The 17565-nt window shown below is 45.7% G+C and overlaps 1 protein-coding gene across 1 annotated transcript in view; it reads left to right on the top strand.

Moving 5' to 3' along the window:
- TRAPPC10 (trafficking protein particle complex subunit 10) overlaps nucleotides 1–17565 on the top strand; it is an 81588-nt gene that overhangs the window by 35160 nt on the left and 28863 nt on the right. Inside the window, exons 4-11 of the mRNA XM_081070556.1 lie at nucleotides 242–438; nucleotides 4313–4508; nucleotides 7025–7136; nucleotides 9442–9689; nucleotides 11504–11650; nucleotides 12220–12334; nucleotides 13300–13376; nucleotides 14136–14227. Of these exons, the coding sequence (XP_080926682.1) occupies nucleotides 242–438; nucleotides 4313–4508; nucleotides 7025–7136; nucleotides 9442–9689; nucleotides 11504–11650; nucleotides 12220–12334; nucleotides 13300–13376; nucleotides 14136–14227 (1184 nt within the window). The remainder of the gene's footprint in view (nucleotides 1–241; nucleotides 439–4312; nucleotides 4509–7024; nucleotides 7137–9441; nucleotides 9690–11503; nucleotides 11651–12219; nucleotides 12335–13299; nucleotides 13377–14135; nucleotides 14228–17565) is intronic.

The raw sequence follows: 17565 nt of genomic DNA on the forward strand, positions 1-17565 counted from the left end.
TCTGACTCCCTGACTCAGTGTCTTCCTCTGTGATCCTGGAAGGGCTTCGGGGATACTGTGCCCCGCGGGGTGGCACTGAGCCTGCCCAGAGTGCCTGTGGCCGTGGCTCGGTGCGGGACGTCCCCTGGAGTGTCCCCATCCCCAAGCCGGGAACCACTGTGTTCCCTGTGATTAGACACGGTTTGCCGTGTAAACGAAGGGATTGATTAACTTGCTTTTACGGTGACTTATTTATTTTTAGGACACTGAAGTATATAAAGCTACAGTCAAAGACGACCTTACCAAGTGGCAGAATATTCTGAAAGCTCATAGCTCTGTGGACTGGTTAATAGTGGTAGTTGAAAATGATGCCAAGAAAAAAAACAAAACCAACATCCTTCCCCGAACTTCTATTGTGGACAAAATAAGAAATGATTTTTGTAATAAGCAGAGTGACAGGTAAGTGCATCTTTAATTTTACCTCCTTGGGCTGCTGTCTGAACGGGACAGATGACTGGCTTCCAGGTAGCGAGGGACTGATATGGCTGACACTTGAGCATGTGATGGGGCGCTGAAGAGAGGAGCAGTCCGTCCCCGCGTGGAGGTCCTGGTCTGTGCAGTGCCCTGCCCGGGGAGAGGTCCTGTGGTCAGTGACCCTGGGAGCAGCCGCACACTGGGTCCCCTTTCTGAAGATGCATAAAGGGTGTACGCCTAGGGGGGCCTTTGAGGAGTCTGGCAGGCCTTGTGACCAGCAGGGGTCCTTCAAGGTCTTATCTTTGGGACCCTCTGTTTTGTTCGTTGACCTTTTGAACGCCTAGTGAAAGTTCCTAAAAGCAGAAGTTCCAAACTGCTGACTCATCTCCTTCAGAAACTGGGAAGGGACAGCTGAAGCTTTGGCGGTCACGCTGTTGCGTGGACCAACTTTCCCCTCTGACTTTTCCCTGCCTGGGCCCTGCGCTCTTGGGGTCAGCTCACTTCCTCTGTCAGTGTGCCGTTCCCAGCCGTGCCGACCAGCATGTGGCTTAACGCCCGGACAATTTTTGTGTGTACCTCGGACTTGAGCACTTTAGCTCACCCAGGCCCTGGGGTGCAGTGGGGAGCTGGTCCCTGCTCTGGTACCACGTGATCTAGTGACAGATAGACCTTGCTTCACACCCGGGTGATCACACCTGCGGTCACCATGGTCGCACGCGCTCAGACAGAGGGTTCAGGATGTGCAGCAGGAACCTGGTGAGCTGCCTTGAGAGCGCAGCTGCGGGGCTGCGGAAGAAGGGCGCCAAGGAGTTAGGGGGCGCCCCGGGGGTGTGGCCTGCGTACCAACCACACTGCCACGTGGCTGCCGGGTCCGTGACGTGCCTGTGGCAGGGCACGCAGTGAATGCACAGCTCTTCAGGGGACGCCACATGTGGGCTTCCTTTTCAGGAGTGTTCAAACTTGCCTTGTTTATAGTTCGTTGAGCTTATGGTTTATATTAGAAAAATTTCATGCAATCTGGACTTGTGGAATTTTTTTCTAAGGTCTCTTATTCACACATTCGGAAGGAATTCAAAGGGTGAGCCATGACCGAGTATATTTTCCAGAGCAGGAAAGGCAGGTTGCCACAGCCCGGGAGGGGCCAGGGCAGGATGGGCCAGCACGGATGAACGGAAACCAAACCAAGTGGCGTTGGAGTGCTTTTAATATAATAAAAGAAATCATATTTACTGGGGATTTTAGTAGGTAAATAAGTTGGTATTAATGGAGTGTAGTAACCTAACCTTGTGAAATGTTCAAATTCTGTAATAAATTTTTCAAAGTACCTATTGATTACTTTTAAGTTGTATATTTTTATCTAATTGCCAAAAGTATGTTTCTGGTGAGCCCATTTAAAACTAACTTGATTTTAATGACTATCTGTAAAATTTAACTTACTGAAATTTGTAGCATTTTATCTTTAGTATTTAAATATGCCTCCTAACATTGTGATTTTCGTTAGTTTGAAAAGCCACCTTGGACAAGTCTATATTTCTTAATGTAAAAAGCTGGGTCAGATTTTCATAAGTTTGAGTTTAGTAACATCCGTATTGACAATTGTTTTATTAGACTGTGTTGTTTCTGCCATTGGGATATTGGAACCTGGTCTGAAAGTGGCTTACTGTTTTTCTAATTTCTGATTATAAATATTTACATGTTCATTGTAGAAGTATTTGAAAAAGGTAATGAGCAAAAAGAAAATAGATGTTAACTTGTAGTATTTGATATGTATCTTTCGGACTTGCAGACATATGTGTAATGTGTTATGCATAATGTTTTATATCTGCCTTTTCCCCTAAATACATTGTGACAATTTGTCCTACACTGTATTCCTACACCATTATTGGTGAGTTTCTAATATTCTGTAGTTACCAGTGTACTGTAACTTATCTATACAGTCCTCTGCTGGGCTTGTAAGTTATTGCTGACTTGTTACTATAAACAACGTTATAAAGATCTCTCTAGCTCTGATACTGTCTATGTCCTTAGGATAAATCCCTAAAAGGAAAATTGCTTGGTAACAGTTTGGTGCATTTCAGGCAGTGGGTGAGTATGGCTGAGTCAGAGGGTTGCCTTGTTAGTTGTCCCCCTGACTGGCGGAGATCCCAGCCTGCAGCTCCTGGTGACACTGCGACTCTGAGCAGCTGCCCAGGACGGCCGAGCAGCCAGGACCCTGAGACCCTGCTCTTCTCCCGATTGGTCCCCACCTCCCCTGACTTGAGGAGCTGTTTGGGGCTCTCCCTTTCTGAGTCAACCATCTAGGCTTGATGGGAATTTCTGAAACATAGTGCTTTTTAATTATCAAAAGGTCTAGAAGCAGCAAAAGTTGAAGGGCATAAATAAGGGGTAGAGATAATGATGAGTATACTGTCCGATTGATAAGAAGCAGGTCACTGAGAAAAATACTGTTTTGGGGGTTGCTGTTGGTGTCCGTTTCCTTTTCCAGCCACCCCTGTAGGTAGGGGGGCTCTTCTGTGTCTCCCTTCTGTGTCTTGTCGGGAGTAACCTGGAGCTCCAGTCCTGGAGAGGGCCTGAAGGAAGAACCACTGAGCCGTAGCTTTTAACCGCTCAGATAGTGAATAAATACGTGGCAGGCTTTTGGGGGGCCTTAGGAGTGAGCTGGCTGGACCCCTCTGTCTCTCAGCAGAAGGGACAGTGTGCAGGGGGGTGGAGTGACTGGAATTGAAGTCAGCTCCTGAGTTTTGCATTTTCTCCGTGTGCTGATTGCCTACCTGTGAGTCACCTAGACCGTGTGCTGCTCCCCTCTGTCCAGTAGCGTATTGTTGCCTAGTCAGCCCTTCGTGCAAGGGTGTGAGTGAGGGGTACAGGGAGATGAAACTGAGGATCTGGTCCTGTTGCTGGTCATGCCGGTAGACTTAACTGAGGACACATGTTGGGGCTCAGAACATTGATACTGTAAAGTTATTTCTGAGTTCAGATTGATTCGTCGTCTTTCTAAATTATTAAAGGGTGAAGAAAGTTGCCTTGCCCGGCCGGTTGGATGGACACGTTGTCGTTTCCAGACCCACTGGACAGCCTTGCAGTGTTAAGCCTCTGATGCTTTCCCAGCACAGATGCAGTCTTGGTGTAGAGAATCGTGTCGTGCCTCCATGTTAGGCCTGTTCTCCTAAGCCTTTATTCATTTATCATGTGTTCTCCCTGCTCTGGAGGAGCTCACAGTCTGGGGGGAGAGACAGGCCTACAAAGACAGGAGGTGGTGACAGCGTGGCGCTTCTGGGTTAGGGGCGTAATCACGGGCCCAGGGTGGCGGGAGGGTTGTGAGGACGGGTCAGCTGAGCTGGGTTTTGAAGGGTGACTAGGAACGTGCTCGATAGAAAGGCAGGAGCATGCGAAGCTGAACTGGGATCGTAAGGATTAAAGACGACTGAGTGGGATCCAGTTGTAGGGGTCCTCATACGCCATGTTCAGAAATTTAAATTTTATCCTGTCAGGGAACCAAAAGAGGCTTTTAAAGGGGGTCAGGGGAAATAAGGTTTGAGAAGTGAGTGTGACATGACCACCTTTTGTGCAGAGAACCCGGAGGCAGAGTCGAAGCTTGTAGCCCTCTCCTCCTTTCCAGTCCATTCTATGGCGTCTCCTTGGAATAGCACTTACTGCTCATGTGGCGTTAACCTTTTCCTAATCTGATTTCTCACTGCTCTCCTGATGTCTTTCACCAGTTAATGAGAGAAGGAGAGAGGGAGGGAGGAAGGGAAAGCGTGGAGGGAGGAAGTCGTTTACACTCGGGAGGATGGCACAGCGGGGCAGTGGGGCTGTGCTTGGAGAGTATTTCCCAGGTAGTCCGTCCATGTCTCCGCAGGTGCGTCGTGCTCTCCGACCCCCTAAAGGACTCTTCTCGAACTCAGGAATCCTGGAACGCCTTCCTGACCAAACTCAGGACGTTGCTTCTTATGTCGTTTACCAAAAACCTAGGCAAGTTTGAGGATGACATGAGAACCTTGAGGGAGAAGAGGACTGAGCCTGGCTGGAGCTTCTGTGAATATTTCATGGTTCAGGTACTTGACTGAGACAGAGCTAGGCAGTTCTCTCTCTCTCTCTCTTTCTTTCTTTCTTTCTTTCTAAGTAAGGCGACTTTCTGTGGTGATTCTAATTGGCATAGTTTTTAAAACCAAGAGACAATGTACTACCGTGTTTTCTGGAAAACAAGACCTAGCCAGACAGTCAGCTCTAACGCGTCTTTTGGAGGAAAAATTAATATAAGACCTGGTCTTATTTTACTATAAGACCAGGTATAATGTGATATGATATAATAATATAAATACCGGGTCTTATATTAATTTTTGCTCCAAAAGATGTATTAGAGCTGATTGTCCGGCTCTGTCTTATTTTGGGGGAACAGCGTAGCTAACAGACATTTCAGTCTCTTGGCCCATCAAGCAGAGTGCCAGAGGTGGTCCCCTGAGTGGCTGTCATCAGCTCCCTGCTGCCTCAGCTTGGCATCTCGCCCTTGATGAGATGACCTTGTCCTCAGCGTGGTACTGGCTATTGGTGTCGCTATTCTGGGGTCGGAGGCAGAGGAGCCCAAGCAGTGGTGACGGCCCGACGGGCTCGCGACGGGGCCTGACTTTGCAGGGGCGCGGCCTCCACACTTGGTGTTGATCTTGGGCTCCAGTACCAGACAGTCTCATGCTAGTTCTTTACTGTTGTTGAAGATGTCTAGTTTTTAAGACTGTTGTCTGTAATAGCCCTTTTTCTGTTTGAAGAAAGTTGTAAGTGAACAAAGGGATGTGTGATAGTATACTTCGGGGACGAGGGGACCTTCCTGACTCTGCACAGTGACAAGAATGTTGCCCTTAGGATTCCTTGTCCTTAGTCACCATGGTTTTCACATTTAAATGTCACTGTGTATCAGTTACTGAAGAAACAGTGCACTTTGAATGAATAAAAACCAATTCTGATTACACGTTGTGGTGTTTATCTCTTGTTCTGATGCCTATGTTGTAGTGTATTTGGATGATTTGCTCCACATGAGGGAACTTCCTGTATGATTGGCCTGCTACAGACCTTTCAGAAGTCCTGTCTCTTCACCCTTCGAGCTTATTAAACTTAGTTTCTAAGAGTTACAAACAAGGAAAAGGGAGAGGGTCTAAATGAAACCGGTGGTGTTGGATTGGAATCTGAAGTATCGTTGTGAACTCGTGGTTTGGTGGATGTTTGGATGGGTAGGTAGATGGATGGTGGATAAATGGATGAATGGATGGTTGAATGGATGGATGGATGGACGGATAGACTAATAGATGGATAGATGTGTGGGTAGATGGATGGATGGATGGATGGATGGATGGATGGATGGATGGACAGACTAATGGATGGATGGATGTGTAGATGGATGGATGGACGGATAGACTAATGGATGGATGGATGTGTGGGTAGATGGATGGATGGATGGGATAGGTGGATGATGGATGGAGGGATGGATGGACGGACTAGTCAATGGATGTGTGGTGGATGGATGGATGGACAGACTAATGGATGGATGGATGTGTGGATGATGGATGGATAGATGGATGGGTGGGTGATGGATGATGGACAGACTAATGGATGGATGAATGGGTGGATGATGGATGGATAGATGGATGGGTGGGTGATGGATGGGTGGATGATGGATGGATGGATGGATGGACAGACTAATGGATGGATGAATGGGTGGATGATGGATGGATAGGTGGATGAGTGGGTGATGGATGGGTGGATGATGGATGGATTAATGAATGGGTGGATAAGGTAATTCAGAAATATAGGAGCATGTGTGGGTGAGGGTTAGTACACAATCATATGCATACATTTTCTTGCTGTGTCCTCTGACAGAACCTAGAAGAAAATGACACCTCAATTGTAATGAGCACACCTAGTGCCAAGATCTTGGTTTCTAGACTCCATTCTCCATTAAGGTGCCAGGGCTTCTTGTAAAAGTGGCTGATTCCAGGGCTGGTGTCCGGGAAAAGACAAGATGAACCCGGAATATCTTGTAGAACCAGCAAGTAAGGAAGTGCACAAGAAAAGATGGGGGGCTGTCAGAGGGACAGAAGCAGCGCCTAAAGGAGCCTCCGTGGCCAAAGCTCGACCAGTTTGTGCCACAACATAAAGAAGGACAGAATCGGATTTTAACCCAGGGAATAAACTGAATGCCCACGAGTCTACATGGACAGAAAGAACTAGCGGTTAAATAAGTAAATGGAGGCGAAGGCCCAGCTCTTCCACAGAAGAATTCCAGTTAAAAACGTGTGTCTAAGATGGCAAGGGAAGCACAAGGGACAGGAGGGTGACTGTGTCCTGTGCTGCTGACAGGTCCTGGAGCTTCCCAGAGCTCCTGGCCTCCTCCTGCTTCGTTTGGTCCTCCTCTGTGCCTGCGTAAATGGTGACCTGTCATCACGCTGGCTCTTACTAGCACAGTCCACGCATTAGTCATAACGCTGTGTGCCTTTCTCTGGTGTCATCTCTAGGACTGTTTCTATATCGTGTTTCAGAAAGTTGATTTGTGTTTGTGTTTTTGGACTTCCTGGGTGAACAGGAGGAGCTTGCGTTTGTGTTTGAGATGCTGCAGCAGTTCGAAGACGCGTTAGTGCAGTATGACGAGCTGGACGCCCTCTTCTCGCAGTACGTGGTCAACTTCGGCGCTGGCGGTGAGTGCTGATATCTCGGGAGCACGTCCTTGTCACAGCGGTTCCCCCATTTTTCAATAGAGTGGCAGCTTCCATTTATTCACCACAGGATTCAGTCATCTTTTGTTACTGCTTTTACGTAAATTATATAGGAAATATTCCCACGGCTCCACTAGGAAATGAACAAGAGTTCAGAATTAGTCACTTTTACTTTCGGAAGAATCTTAAGTCATAAGTAGTTGTTTTTCACATGTAGTGTCATTGCTACAACTTAGTGGGGAGTTTTACTCCTGTGCAGAGGTCGTCTTTGTAGTATCTGAGTGCTCGTTGCACTGAGCTTTATATGACACCGTTGTAATGGGGGCTCATCTTTCTTTGAAACTTTCAGATGATTTCTTAAATTCTTTTAAAAGTGCAGGATTAGCACAGTGAAACCATATACAAAGAAAACGTTTCTAATCGTCCTCACTGTGTTTTGGGTTGATTCTTTGATGGACACGGCATCCTCTCTGTGGATGTTTGTCTGCAACCAGTTGTTCTTGTTGCGGCCCATCGCAGGCGTCTCGCCCTGTTAGCGGGCGAAGGTCTCAGTTACTTATGTCCCCGGCTGCCTGGGGCTTCGCATTGTGGGCTCCTAGTTTATCAGCCACGCCTGGTGTTGGGCATTTGGGTTGTTGCCATTCTTGACACCACAGCGGGGCTGTAATAGACATCTTTGTTGGTGTTCTTTTTGAGAGAACCCTTGTCATAGTGTCCGAAGAAAAGAGTAATGTCAGAGAGCCATAGAGTCTGCCAGAAAACCCTGGCACCTGAAGTCCTGGGCCAGACTGCCTGGGCCCGGGCACTACGCATGCTCTGGAAGTGAGGATGAAGTGTCACCCCTGAGTCTCACTCCAAACTGGTTTTTACCGCGTCCAGGTTCGGATCTCTTACTTTGCTAAGGCACGAATGTAAACATACAACCAAAGCAAAGTATTTACTAACTAAATTTTTAAAAATTTAGAAGAGGTCAAGTTACATTTACTGTATTTTGCATATTCGTATTATACACACATATCTTTTAAATAACCTTACACATTCCAAGATTTCTTTGTTCTCTCAGTTTTAAAATAAATCTGGGGCCGTTTAAAATCCAGAAGTGAGCCTGGACCAGGTTTTGCAGCTGAATGATAAGGTTGTTTGTTTTTGGTCCTTCATTCCATAGATACTTGTGGGGAGTCCACTGTGTACCAGGCACCGTTCTAAATACCATGGGGAATGAAACAAAATCCCTCCCTTCATAGAGTTTACGTGAAGGGGAAACAGCCCCAGAAAGATAAATATTAACATAAAGTTAGGTGGTAATAAAATAAGAGCAGGCTGCAGGAAAAGATACAGGGGAGGGGGGCGGGGGGCGGTAGGTGCTGTTTAATTTTAGGACAGTCCGGGAGGGTCTCCGTGCAGCTGGCATTGGCACAGAGACCTGAATGGCAGGTGAGGGTGAGCCAGGACAGTCCTGAGGGTGGGGACTCCGGGGGGTGGGCTGGCCCTGCACTTGGCGTGCGCCCTATCAGCTCGGAGTGTAGGGTCAAGGCCGGAGCGCATGCTGGGGGTTATAGGTGGCACTCAGACATTCCGTAGCGTCAGATGCCAGTATTGGGTCCTTCTGACGTGAACTTATAATGAAGTGGATATGACATCGCTTTGGAAGTGAGGAAAATAGATTGAAATTTTCTTTCTTAAAAATTGAATGACTTGTTATTGTAGATTCTTATGTTGTCTTAAGATAATATTTGAGTGTTGGGGTTCTAAGTTACAATTGGGAGCCTCGCTGGAGATTTTCACAAGAATATCCCCTGTGCTCCTGCTGCTGCACCTGCTGTCCCTTCCTGCTGCCCAACACGGTGCAGTTAGGGACAGCAGAGTAAGGCGGAGTGTGAGGTGAGGGGGACCAAACGAGGCCGCACGAGCAGGCCGCCCTCGGGCACCGGGAGACAGGGCTCCGCCCACGCCAGCCAGGCCTCACACCTCCCCTCCGAGCTCCCTGAGCCCGCAGCCTGTCACTCTGGCACAACCCCTGGCACAGTACGGCGGCGTGCCAAGGCCTCGGCTGTGTTACTCTGCACTCATCATCAAGTGCCAAGTCCTGCGGGGGGACTTGGGGTGACTGCCCGGCCCGGTGCCCCTAGCCTGCTCCACGCCGACCCGAAGGGGAAGGCCAGTGGTCAGGGAGGAGCCAGGGCGTCAGCTGCCCGTTGGTGCCGAGGCGCCATCGTCCTGAGCACGAGTCTCAGAAGGTGAGGGGAAGGACTGTAGTCAGCGCCTTTCATGATGTGTGTTTGTCTAGATGGTGCCAACTGGCTGACTTTTTTCTGCCAGCCGGTGAAGAGCTGGAACGGACTGGTCCTCCGGAAACCCATAGATATGGAGAAGCGCGAGCTGATCCAGAGGCAGGAAGCCACCCTGTTGGACCTGCGCAGCTACCTGTTTTCTCGTCAGTGCACCCTGCTTCTCTTCCTGCAGCGGCCGTGGGAGGTGGCCCAGCGCGCCCTGGAGCTGCTGCACAGCTGTGTGCAGGAGCTGAAGCTGCTGGACGTGAGTCGCCTTCTCCACTCACCCCTCCCGCGTGTCCGCACTGCCCCGACCGCCACCTCCCAGGCCCGGAACGGGCTGCATAGGCAGCGGTCGTCTTTCTGAATGCCCTTCCTTCTCAGCGTGTTACTTGCACAGGCACTCCCGACAGTGATTAGTGAATGGCTGCAAAGTAAGGTTCTGCTCTCTGCGTGGTAGAGGGAGAGCATGTTGGCCCGAGGAGAGCGTCCTAGGTCAGTTTTGTGGTGGAATGAAGGTGGTTCCGTGGGAGTTGGTCTCCACTGGTAAAGATACTCGCCCCGGGTGGACGTGCAGCACCAGGCCCCGTTCTGTCAGCACTGCCCTCGTTGCTCACTGGTGTGGCACGCACGGCAGGCTGTGCCACGGGTCCGCAGCGCGGAGTTTCAGGGAAGGTACAGTGTGCCTGCGCGTGTGCTTTGTGTGTGAAGGCAAGCCCAGGGAGGCCTCACGTTGCCTACCTGTAGGGAGGAGGCGCTGCCTTTGGAGAGCAGAAGGGCTCCCGAGCTCTTCTCCTGCCTGTGGACTCTACACATCACAGTGCGCTCAGGAACCTCATGATTCTCGCCTGGGTGCCCGCCATTTTGTTTCAGCGACCTCCTTACCCAGAGAAATGCACACGAGCACGTACAGAACGTTACATTCATTTCAGAGGATTCGCCGAGTGAGTGGTGTAGAACCTTTCACACCTGAGGAGAGTGGGTCTGGAAGCGGGTCGGTGACTTGCCCGGTTCCGGAAGTCATCCCAGAAGCAGCTCCCCAGCCGGCTGTCCTAGCCACACACGTGCTCCCGAGGGGCGCAGTCACCAGCGCCTTAGGGGAGATAACGTTACTGTATCAGCTAAGCCGTTGGCAGGGATTGTCTTTCCTAAAGCAGCGACTCTTCTTTTATGTGCCTACAATACTAAATAATAGGCTTGACGCCTGGTTCAAAACCATCTCAAGAAATGTAAACGTGTTTTTAACCCAAACGAAGAGAAATTATTTTAGTTAATTTCTAAAGAACTGCCTAGCCCGACTGGGTCACAATCTCAGGAATTTCAGAGTTTTTAGCAAATTATTTTTCTTGCCTCAGATGAAACAAGAAAACTTCTAGCAGATAACGTGGGAGGGAGAGACCGTGGTCTTGAGGGTAGCAGGTATTTCTTCATCAGCACACAGGCAGCAAGCATGAAGGAAGGAAGAGTGTGGTAAACTGGAAGTGAGCCCTTGTCTTCACAGGAGATGTCTCTGAGGGAGTAAGAGGCAAATGGGGGCTGGGAAGGACTTTATTTGTGTGTAAGTTGTTCACTGTGTATCTCTGAGCCCCCTTTTACAAACATAATCACACCTAAAACACTAACAGAAAATCCTAAATGTCATCTAACATCTACCTAGTAGACCCATTTCTAGGATTATGTATGGCCTTTTTTGAAGTCATCTGAGGTCTTCACTTCCTCCCTTTGTAATGTGTGCTCTTCACAGTGAGGTGTGACCAGGTGTCACACTTAGAGAAAAGGATGATAGTGGCCTTTTGTAGGCCCCCTTTCTTCACAAGGTTTAACGATCTATTTCTGAAGTTACAGCCCTGTCAAGTCACTCGTCAGCATCCAAATACAAGGCCAAACCACATAGTTGGACCTAGATCACCCTTTCCTCTCCATAGGTGCCCGGGTGTAACGATTGTTACGGGCCCCTTTGTTGCAGTTTGGCGGGAGCCAGCACCTTTGGATGGTGGCTGCTTGGACGGGGAGGCTAGAGCGAGCGGGGTTGGGTGCCCTGTCCAGCACGTTCGTCACGCGCCTGCTCTTCCCGTGCAGGTGTCGGTCGCGCCCGGCGCACTGGACTGCTGGGTCTTCCTGAGCTGCCTGGAGGTGCTGCAGAGGATAGAAGGCTGCTGTGACCGGGCGCAGATGGACTCGAACATCGCCCACACTGTGGGTCTGTGGAGCTACGCCACGGCGAAGGTAGTCTGGGTGCGCGGGCCGTCCGTGGGCTGCGCCGTTGGGGCAGGCACAGGAAGCTGTTTGCAGACGTGTGCACTTTGGACTCCTTGGGCAGTTCTGGTTACTTTTGGGCGTGGCTCGAGGCGGCCGTGGACTAAAGAAATGGTCCCTTAAGTATCGCTTTATTCAGGTGCCTGTGCTGCAGGTGAGGTTCGGCAGGAATGGGGGGCAAAAGGAAACGTGTAGAAATGCTGGTGGCTTCTGCTTAAGTGACTGATGGTCGTCCCGTGGGTGCAGCAGGGTGGGCTGCGGGCTTGGGGTTGTGGGGTGCAGACAGTGGGAGACCTTCAGAGCTTGGGAGAGTGTAGGCAGGTGAAGGGTGCAGGCTGAGAAGCACCGGCCTCAGAACCACTCTGAGAATTACTGTGTGGAAGATATGCGTTTGATATAGTTGCATGTACGGATAAGAATCAGACCGGAAAGCTAAATTTCTTCTAGAATTCAGTTAGATTTTAATTTTTATATTTAAATTCATAGTCTCTGCTGACTCTTATGGCAAATTCATTGAAATTGTGGATTTATCTCAATAGCTGAAGTCCTTGGGCTACCTGTGTGGACTTGTCTCAGAAAAAGGCCCTAACTCAGAAGACCTCGATAGGACAGTCAATCTTTTGGCGGGTTTGGGAGCTGAGCGACCTGAAACAGGTACTTTCTGAGATGAACCTCTGCAGGTAGTACAGTGGAAAGTAATGAAATTGGGTTGCTGGTTAGCTCTGTTGGTTAGAGCCTGGTGCAAATAACACCACGGTTGCTGGTTCAATCCCCACATGGCCCACTGTGAGCTGCGCCCTCCTTAAACAAAGAAAGAAAGAAGGAAAGAAAGAAATGAAATTGTCGCTTGTCACTTGGCACCTGTGACTCAGGTTCTAACATTACAGTTAGTTTGGGAAATTATACTCATTATTAGCTGACCAGATTAATATGCAGGGTATTTTACCTCTCAGTAACATAAAAAAATGTTAGAAATAGTTTAAGGACTTGTCGAAAGGATTCTTAATGTGTTTGAGCTTCCTAGGCTTAAATGAGCAGATCATGACTTACATCCCATGCGACGTTTAAATGCACCGGTCTCCCTGGGAATTGCAGATGGTCTGCTTTTCTAACAATGTGGCCAGACAAGCCCTTTCACTCAATGAGTTACTCGTAGGGAATAAAGCATGTTGAAAGGAGCGTTACTGGTTCTCTTAGGTACGAGTACAGTGATGAGTCTGATTTAGGAAAACGGGTGCTAAAGTAAAGAATACCTAAAGAACTGAAAGGACCCCTACTAAATCGACTACGTTTGAAAGGGGAAATGTGTAATATTTGAGACCACCTCAGATCATTTTTGCAGTAATTTAATTCATTGGAGGATTTATATTATAATACCTTTAAAAATTCTGATCTCAGTCAAAACTAAAAGTAGTACATGAAGGGTGAGACTATTTCATGCATATATTAATTGGACAAGAATATAGGTAATTATGCAGTTTCTGCCAGCATGGCTGTGTGTAATTTCCTCAAGTGTCACGTGAAGTCATCTGTCTACCTGCACCTGGTGAGGGGCAACGTAAGCTCACATGACTGGACGTAATGAAAATTAGTAAGGACTCTATTTCTTTCTGTTTAAGCCAACACAGCTCAGAGTCCTTACAAGAAACTCAAAGAAGCATTGTCATCAGTAGAAGCTTTTGAAAAACACTACTTAGTAAGTATTTCATTTTTCCCCATCTGCCCTTGGCAGAAAACCTGACTCTAGAGCACTTGATGACGGCTGACCTTCCGCGTTGGGAATGAGCTGGCATGAGGACCTCCTGCTAGTTGGCCTTTCAGTTTCGTTGGTACCCTGGGGAGTTGGGGGTCACACCTGGAGTAGTTGTTGATCTTCAAATGTTTATTAGTATTCATGGTGCCCTATGAGGCATAAAAGCATCTTCGGGTATTTACCGTTTTATTCAGAATGGTATTGCTCATTCAGTAGAACAGAAATTGTAAGAGAGGATAAGGAATGGTTTTCTATGGACAGAGGAATAATTTGGACTTGAACGGAGCTATTGTGCCCGATTTTAAAGGATTTACATTTGGGAGAGACCTTCGAAAGCAGGTCAGTGAGTTCGGCCGTACCTGAGTTATGGTCAACGCAAGAGTATTACATGGTAGCCTCTAATAGTTTGTCCCTGTTACCCAAAGAGTGAGAAAAATATAAGAAATGTTACCCACATATGGAAAGTACTTTGAAAAGTTAAATATTCTGTGCCTGCTGAGTTCATATTTCTTTTATTATGCTTCATAATTTTATGTACAAGTTAACGACTTTGTATAAATTACACATGCCATAAAAAGTACAAAGTAAAAACTAATGTTATATTCGTAAGTCTTTTGCTTCAGATTTGGGTAAATAAATGTGGGGTTTGTCTAGCATTGAAATGAAAGTACAGAATTACATGTTTGTTTTCCTTTCCCACAGGACCTGTCGCATGCTACCATTGAAATGTATACGAGTATTGGGAGGATTCGATCTGCTAAGTTCGTTGGAAAGGATCTGGCTGAGTTTTACATGTAATTGACTTTGAACTTTTCTTTGAATTTCAAACATTTCACATGTGTAGTAAGAGAAGGTGTGTTATATATGGAATTAGTATGGGGTGTACATAAATGTGGAGAATGAAAAATGTAGAATCTGCTAACCAGTCGTCATCATTTTTCTATTCAATTTCTGAAAATAAAATGGAAATATTTTCAGCTATTACTTTTTTTTTTTTTTTTTTTTTTTTAACAATTTAACTTCTTCATTCCCAATTTGGATGCCTTTTATTTCTTTCTCTTGCCTGATTGCTCTGGCAAGGACTTCCAACACTATGTTGAAAAGCAGAGGTGATAGGGGACAACCTTGTCGTGTTCCTGAACGTAGAGCAAAGGGCTTCAGCTTTTCACTATTAATTATGAGATTACCTGAGGGCTTGTCGTATATGGCCTTTATTATGTTGAGGTATTTTCCTTCTATACCAATTTTAGTAAGTGTTTTAATCATAAATGGATGTTGTATCTTATCAAATGCTTTTTCTGCATCAATTGATAGAATCATATAATTTTTGTCCTTTATTTTGTTTATGTGATGTATCACATTGATGGATTTGTGGATGTTGAACAATCCTTGTGCCCCGGGGATGAACCCCACTTGGTCGTGATGAATAATCTTTTTAATGCATTGTCGTATTCGATTTGCTAGAATTTTATTTAGGATTTTAGCATCTGCATTCATCAGAGATATTGGTCTGTAGTTTTCTTTTTTTGTGTTGTCCTTACCAGGTTTTGGTATCAGGGTAATGTTGGCCTCATAAAATGAGTTAGGGAGTACTGACTCTTCTTCAATTTTTTGAAAGAGTTTGAGCAGGATTGGTATTAGATCCTCTTTGAAGGTTTGGTAGAATTCACTGGTGAAGCCATCTGGTCCCGGACTTTTGATTTTGGGAAGGTTTTTGATGACTGATTCAATTTCATTACTGGTGATCGGCCTGTTTAGATTTTCCAGTTCTTCATGATTCAGCCTTGGAAGGCTATATGTTTCTAAGAACTTGTCCATTCCTTCTAGGTTATTGAATTTGGTGGCATATAGTCCTTCATAGTATTCTTCGGTGATCCTTTGTATTGCTGTGGTGTCCGTGATAACTTCCCCTTTTTCATTTCTGATTTTGTTAATTAGTGTCTTCTCTCTTTTTATCTTAGTGAGTCTAGCCAAGGGTTTGTCAATTTTGTTAATCTTTTCAAAGAACCAGCTCTTTGTCACATTAATTTTTTCTATTGTCTTTTTGTTCTCTATTTCATTTAGTTCTGTTCTGATTTTTGTTATCTCCTTTCTTCTGCTGACCTTGGGTTTCGCTTGTTCTTCTTTTTCTAGTTCTTTAAGGTGTAACATGAGGTTATTTATTTGGGATTTTTCTTGTTTCTTGAGATAGGCCTGTAATGATATAAATTTCCCTCTTAAAACTGCTTTCGCGGCATCCCAAAAATTTTGGTAGGATGTATTTTCATTGTCATTTGTTTCTATGTATCTTTTGATCTCTCCTCTAATTTCTTCTTTGACCCAGTCGTTCTTCAAAAGTATGTTGTTTAATCTCCATGTATTTGTGTTTTTTCCTGCTTTCTTTTTGCAGTTGATATCCAATTTCAAAGCCTTGTGATCAGAGAATATGCTTGGTATGAATTCAATCTTCTTAAATTTGCTGAGGCTGATTTTATGTCCCAATATATGGTATATCCTTGAGAATGTTCCATGTACACTCGAAAAGAATGTATAGTCTGATGTTTTAGGATGAAGTGCTCTATATATGTCAATTATGTCCATTTCATCTAATGTGTCATTTAGGGCTGCTATTTCGTTATTTATCTTCTGTTTGGATGATCTATCCATAGCTGTCAATGATGTATTTAAGTCCCCTAGTATAATAGTGTTTTGGTCAATTTCTCCCTTTAGTTCTGTTAGTAGTTGCTTGGTATGTTTCGGTGCTCCCTGATTGGGGGCATAAATATTGATGACTGTTATGTCTTCTTGTTGTATAGTCCCCTTTACCATTATGAAATGTCCATCTTTGTCTCTTGTTATCTTTTTCACCCTGAAGTCTGTTTCATCGGAAATCATGGCTACACCTGATTTTCTCTGGGTACCATTTGCTTGGAGTGTCAATTTCCACCCTTTCACTTTGAGTCTATGCTTGTCCTTGTAGCTGAGATGTGTCTCTTGTAGACAGCATATGGTTGGGTTTAGTTTTTTGATCCAATCTGCTACTCTGTGTCTCTTTATTGGTGAGTTCAGTCCATTTACATTTAGGGTGATTATTGATACGTGAGGATTTCCTGTCATTCTATCTTTAGTTTTCTGGTAAGGCTGTGTCTCCATTGTTTCTTTGCCTTTTTGTTGTTGTCTATTATTTCTGTATGGTGGTATTCTATGATGGTTCCCTCTGTTTCTTCTTTTATTCAGTATATATTTCAGTTCTGGATGTTTTTTGAGTGGTTACCCTTAAGTTTATGTAAAAGAAAGTTTGATATTTAGAGTATTCCAGTTTCTTCAGCACGCTTACTTTCTCTATTCCCATATTCCAGTTGAGGCCTTTACTCTCCCCCTTTTTATGTTTCGGTTGCCACAAGTTGTCCCTGTTGATGGTGGTCTAATAGCCTCCTTTAGTATTTCTTGTAGTGCAGGTCGTGTATTAGAAAATTCCCTCAGCTTCTGGATGTCTGGAAAGGTCTTTATTCCTCCTTCATATCTAAAGATCTTTGCTGGATATATTATTCTTGGCTCATAATTTCTCTCTTTCAATAGTTTGAATATTTGGTTCCATTCCCTCCTAGCTTGTAGTTTCTGCTGAAAAATCTGATGATAATCTGATGGGCTTTCCTTTGTAAGTTACCGTCTTCTTTTCCCTGGCTGCCTTGAGGATTCTTTCTTTGTCATTGATTTTAGACAGCTTCAATACAATGTGCCTTGGTGAAGGCCTGTTGGGATTGAGATAATTAGGTGTTCTATTTGCTTCTTGGATTCGAGGATCCAGTTCTTTCCACAAGTTTGGGAAGTTCTCATCGACCATTTGTTTGAATATATTCTCTGTTCCCTTCTCTCTTTCTTCTCCTTCTGGTATGCCCATTATTCTTATATTGCTCTTTCTGATGGAGTCAGAAAGTTCTTGTAGAGTTCTTTCATTACTTTTAAGTCTCAAGTCTCTTTCTTCTTCCATCTGTGTAAATTCCAGGTTCCTATCTTCGATGTCACTGATTCTTTCCTCCATCTGGTCAACTCTACTACCTAAGCTGGATATTTTATTGTTAATTTCTTCTATTGATTTCTTAATCTCCAGAAATTCTATTTGGTTCTTTTTCAAAATTTCAGTCTCTTTTGT

This window comes from Rhinolophus hipposideros, assembly GCF_964194185.1.
Source record: "Rhinolophus hipposideros genome assembly, chromosome: 2".
Classification (NCBI taxonomy): Eukaryota; Metazoa; Chordata; class Mammalia; order Chiroptera; family Rhinolophidae; genus Rhinolophus; species Rhinolophus hipposideros.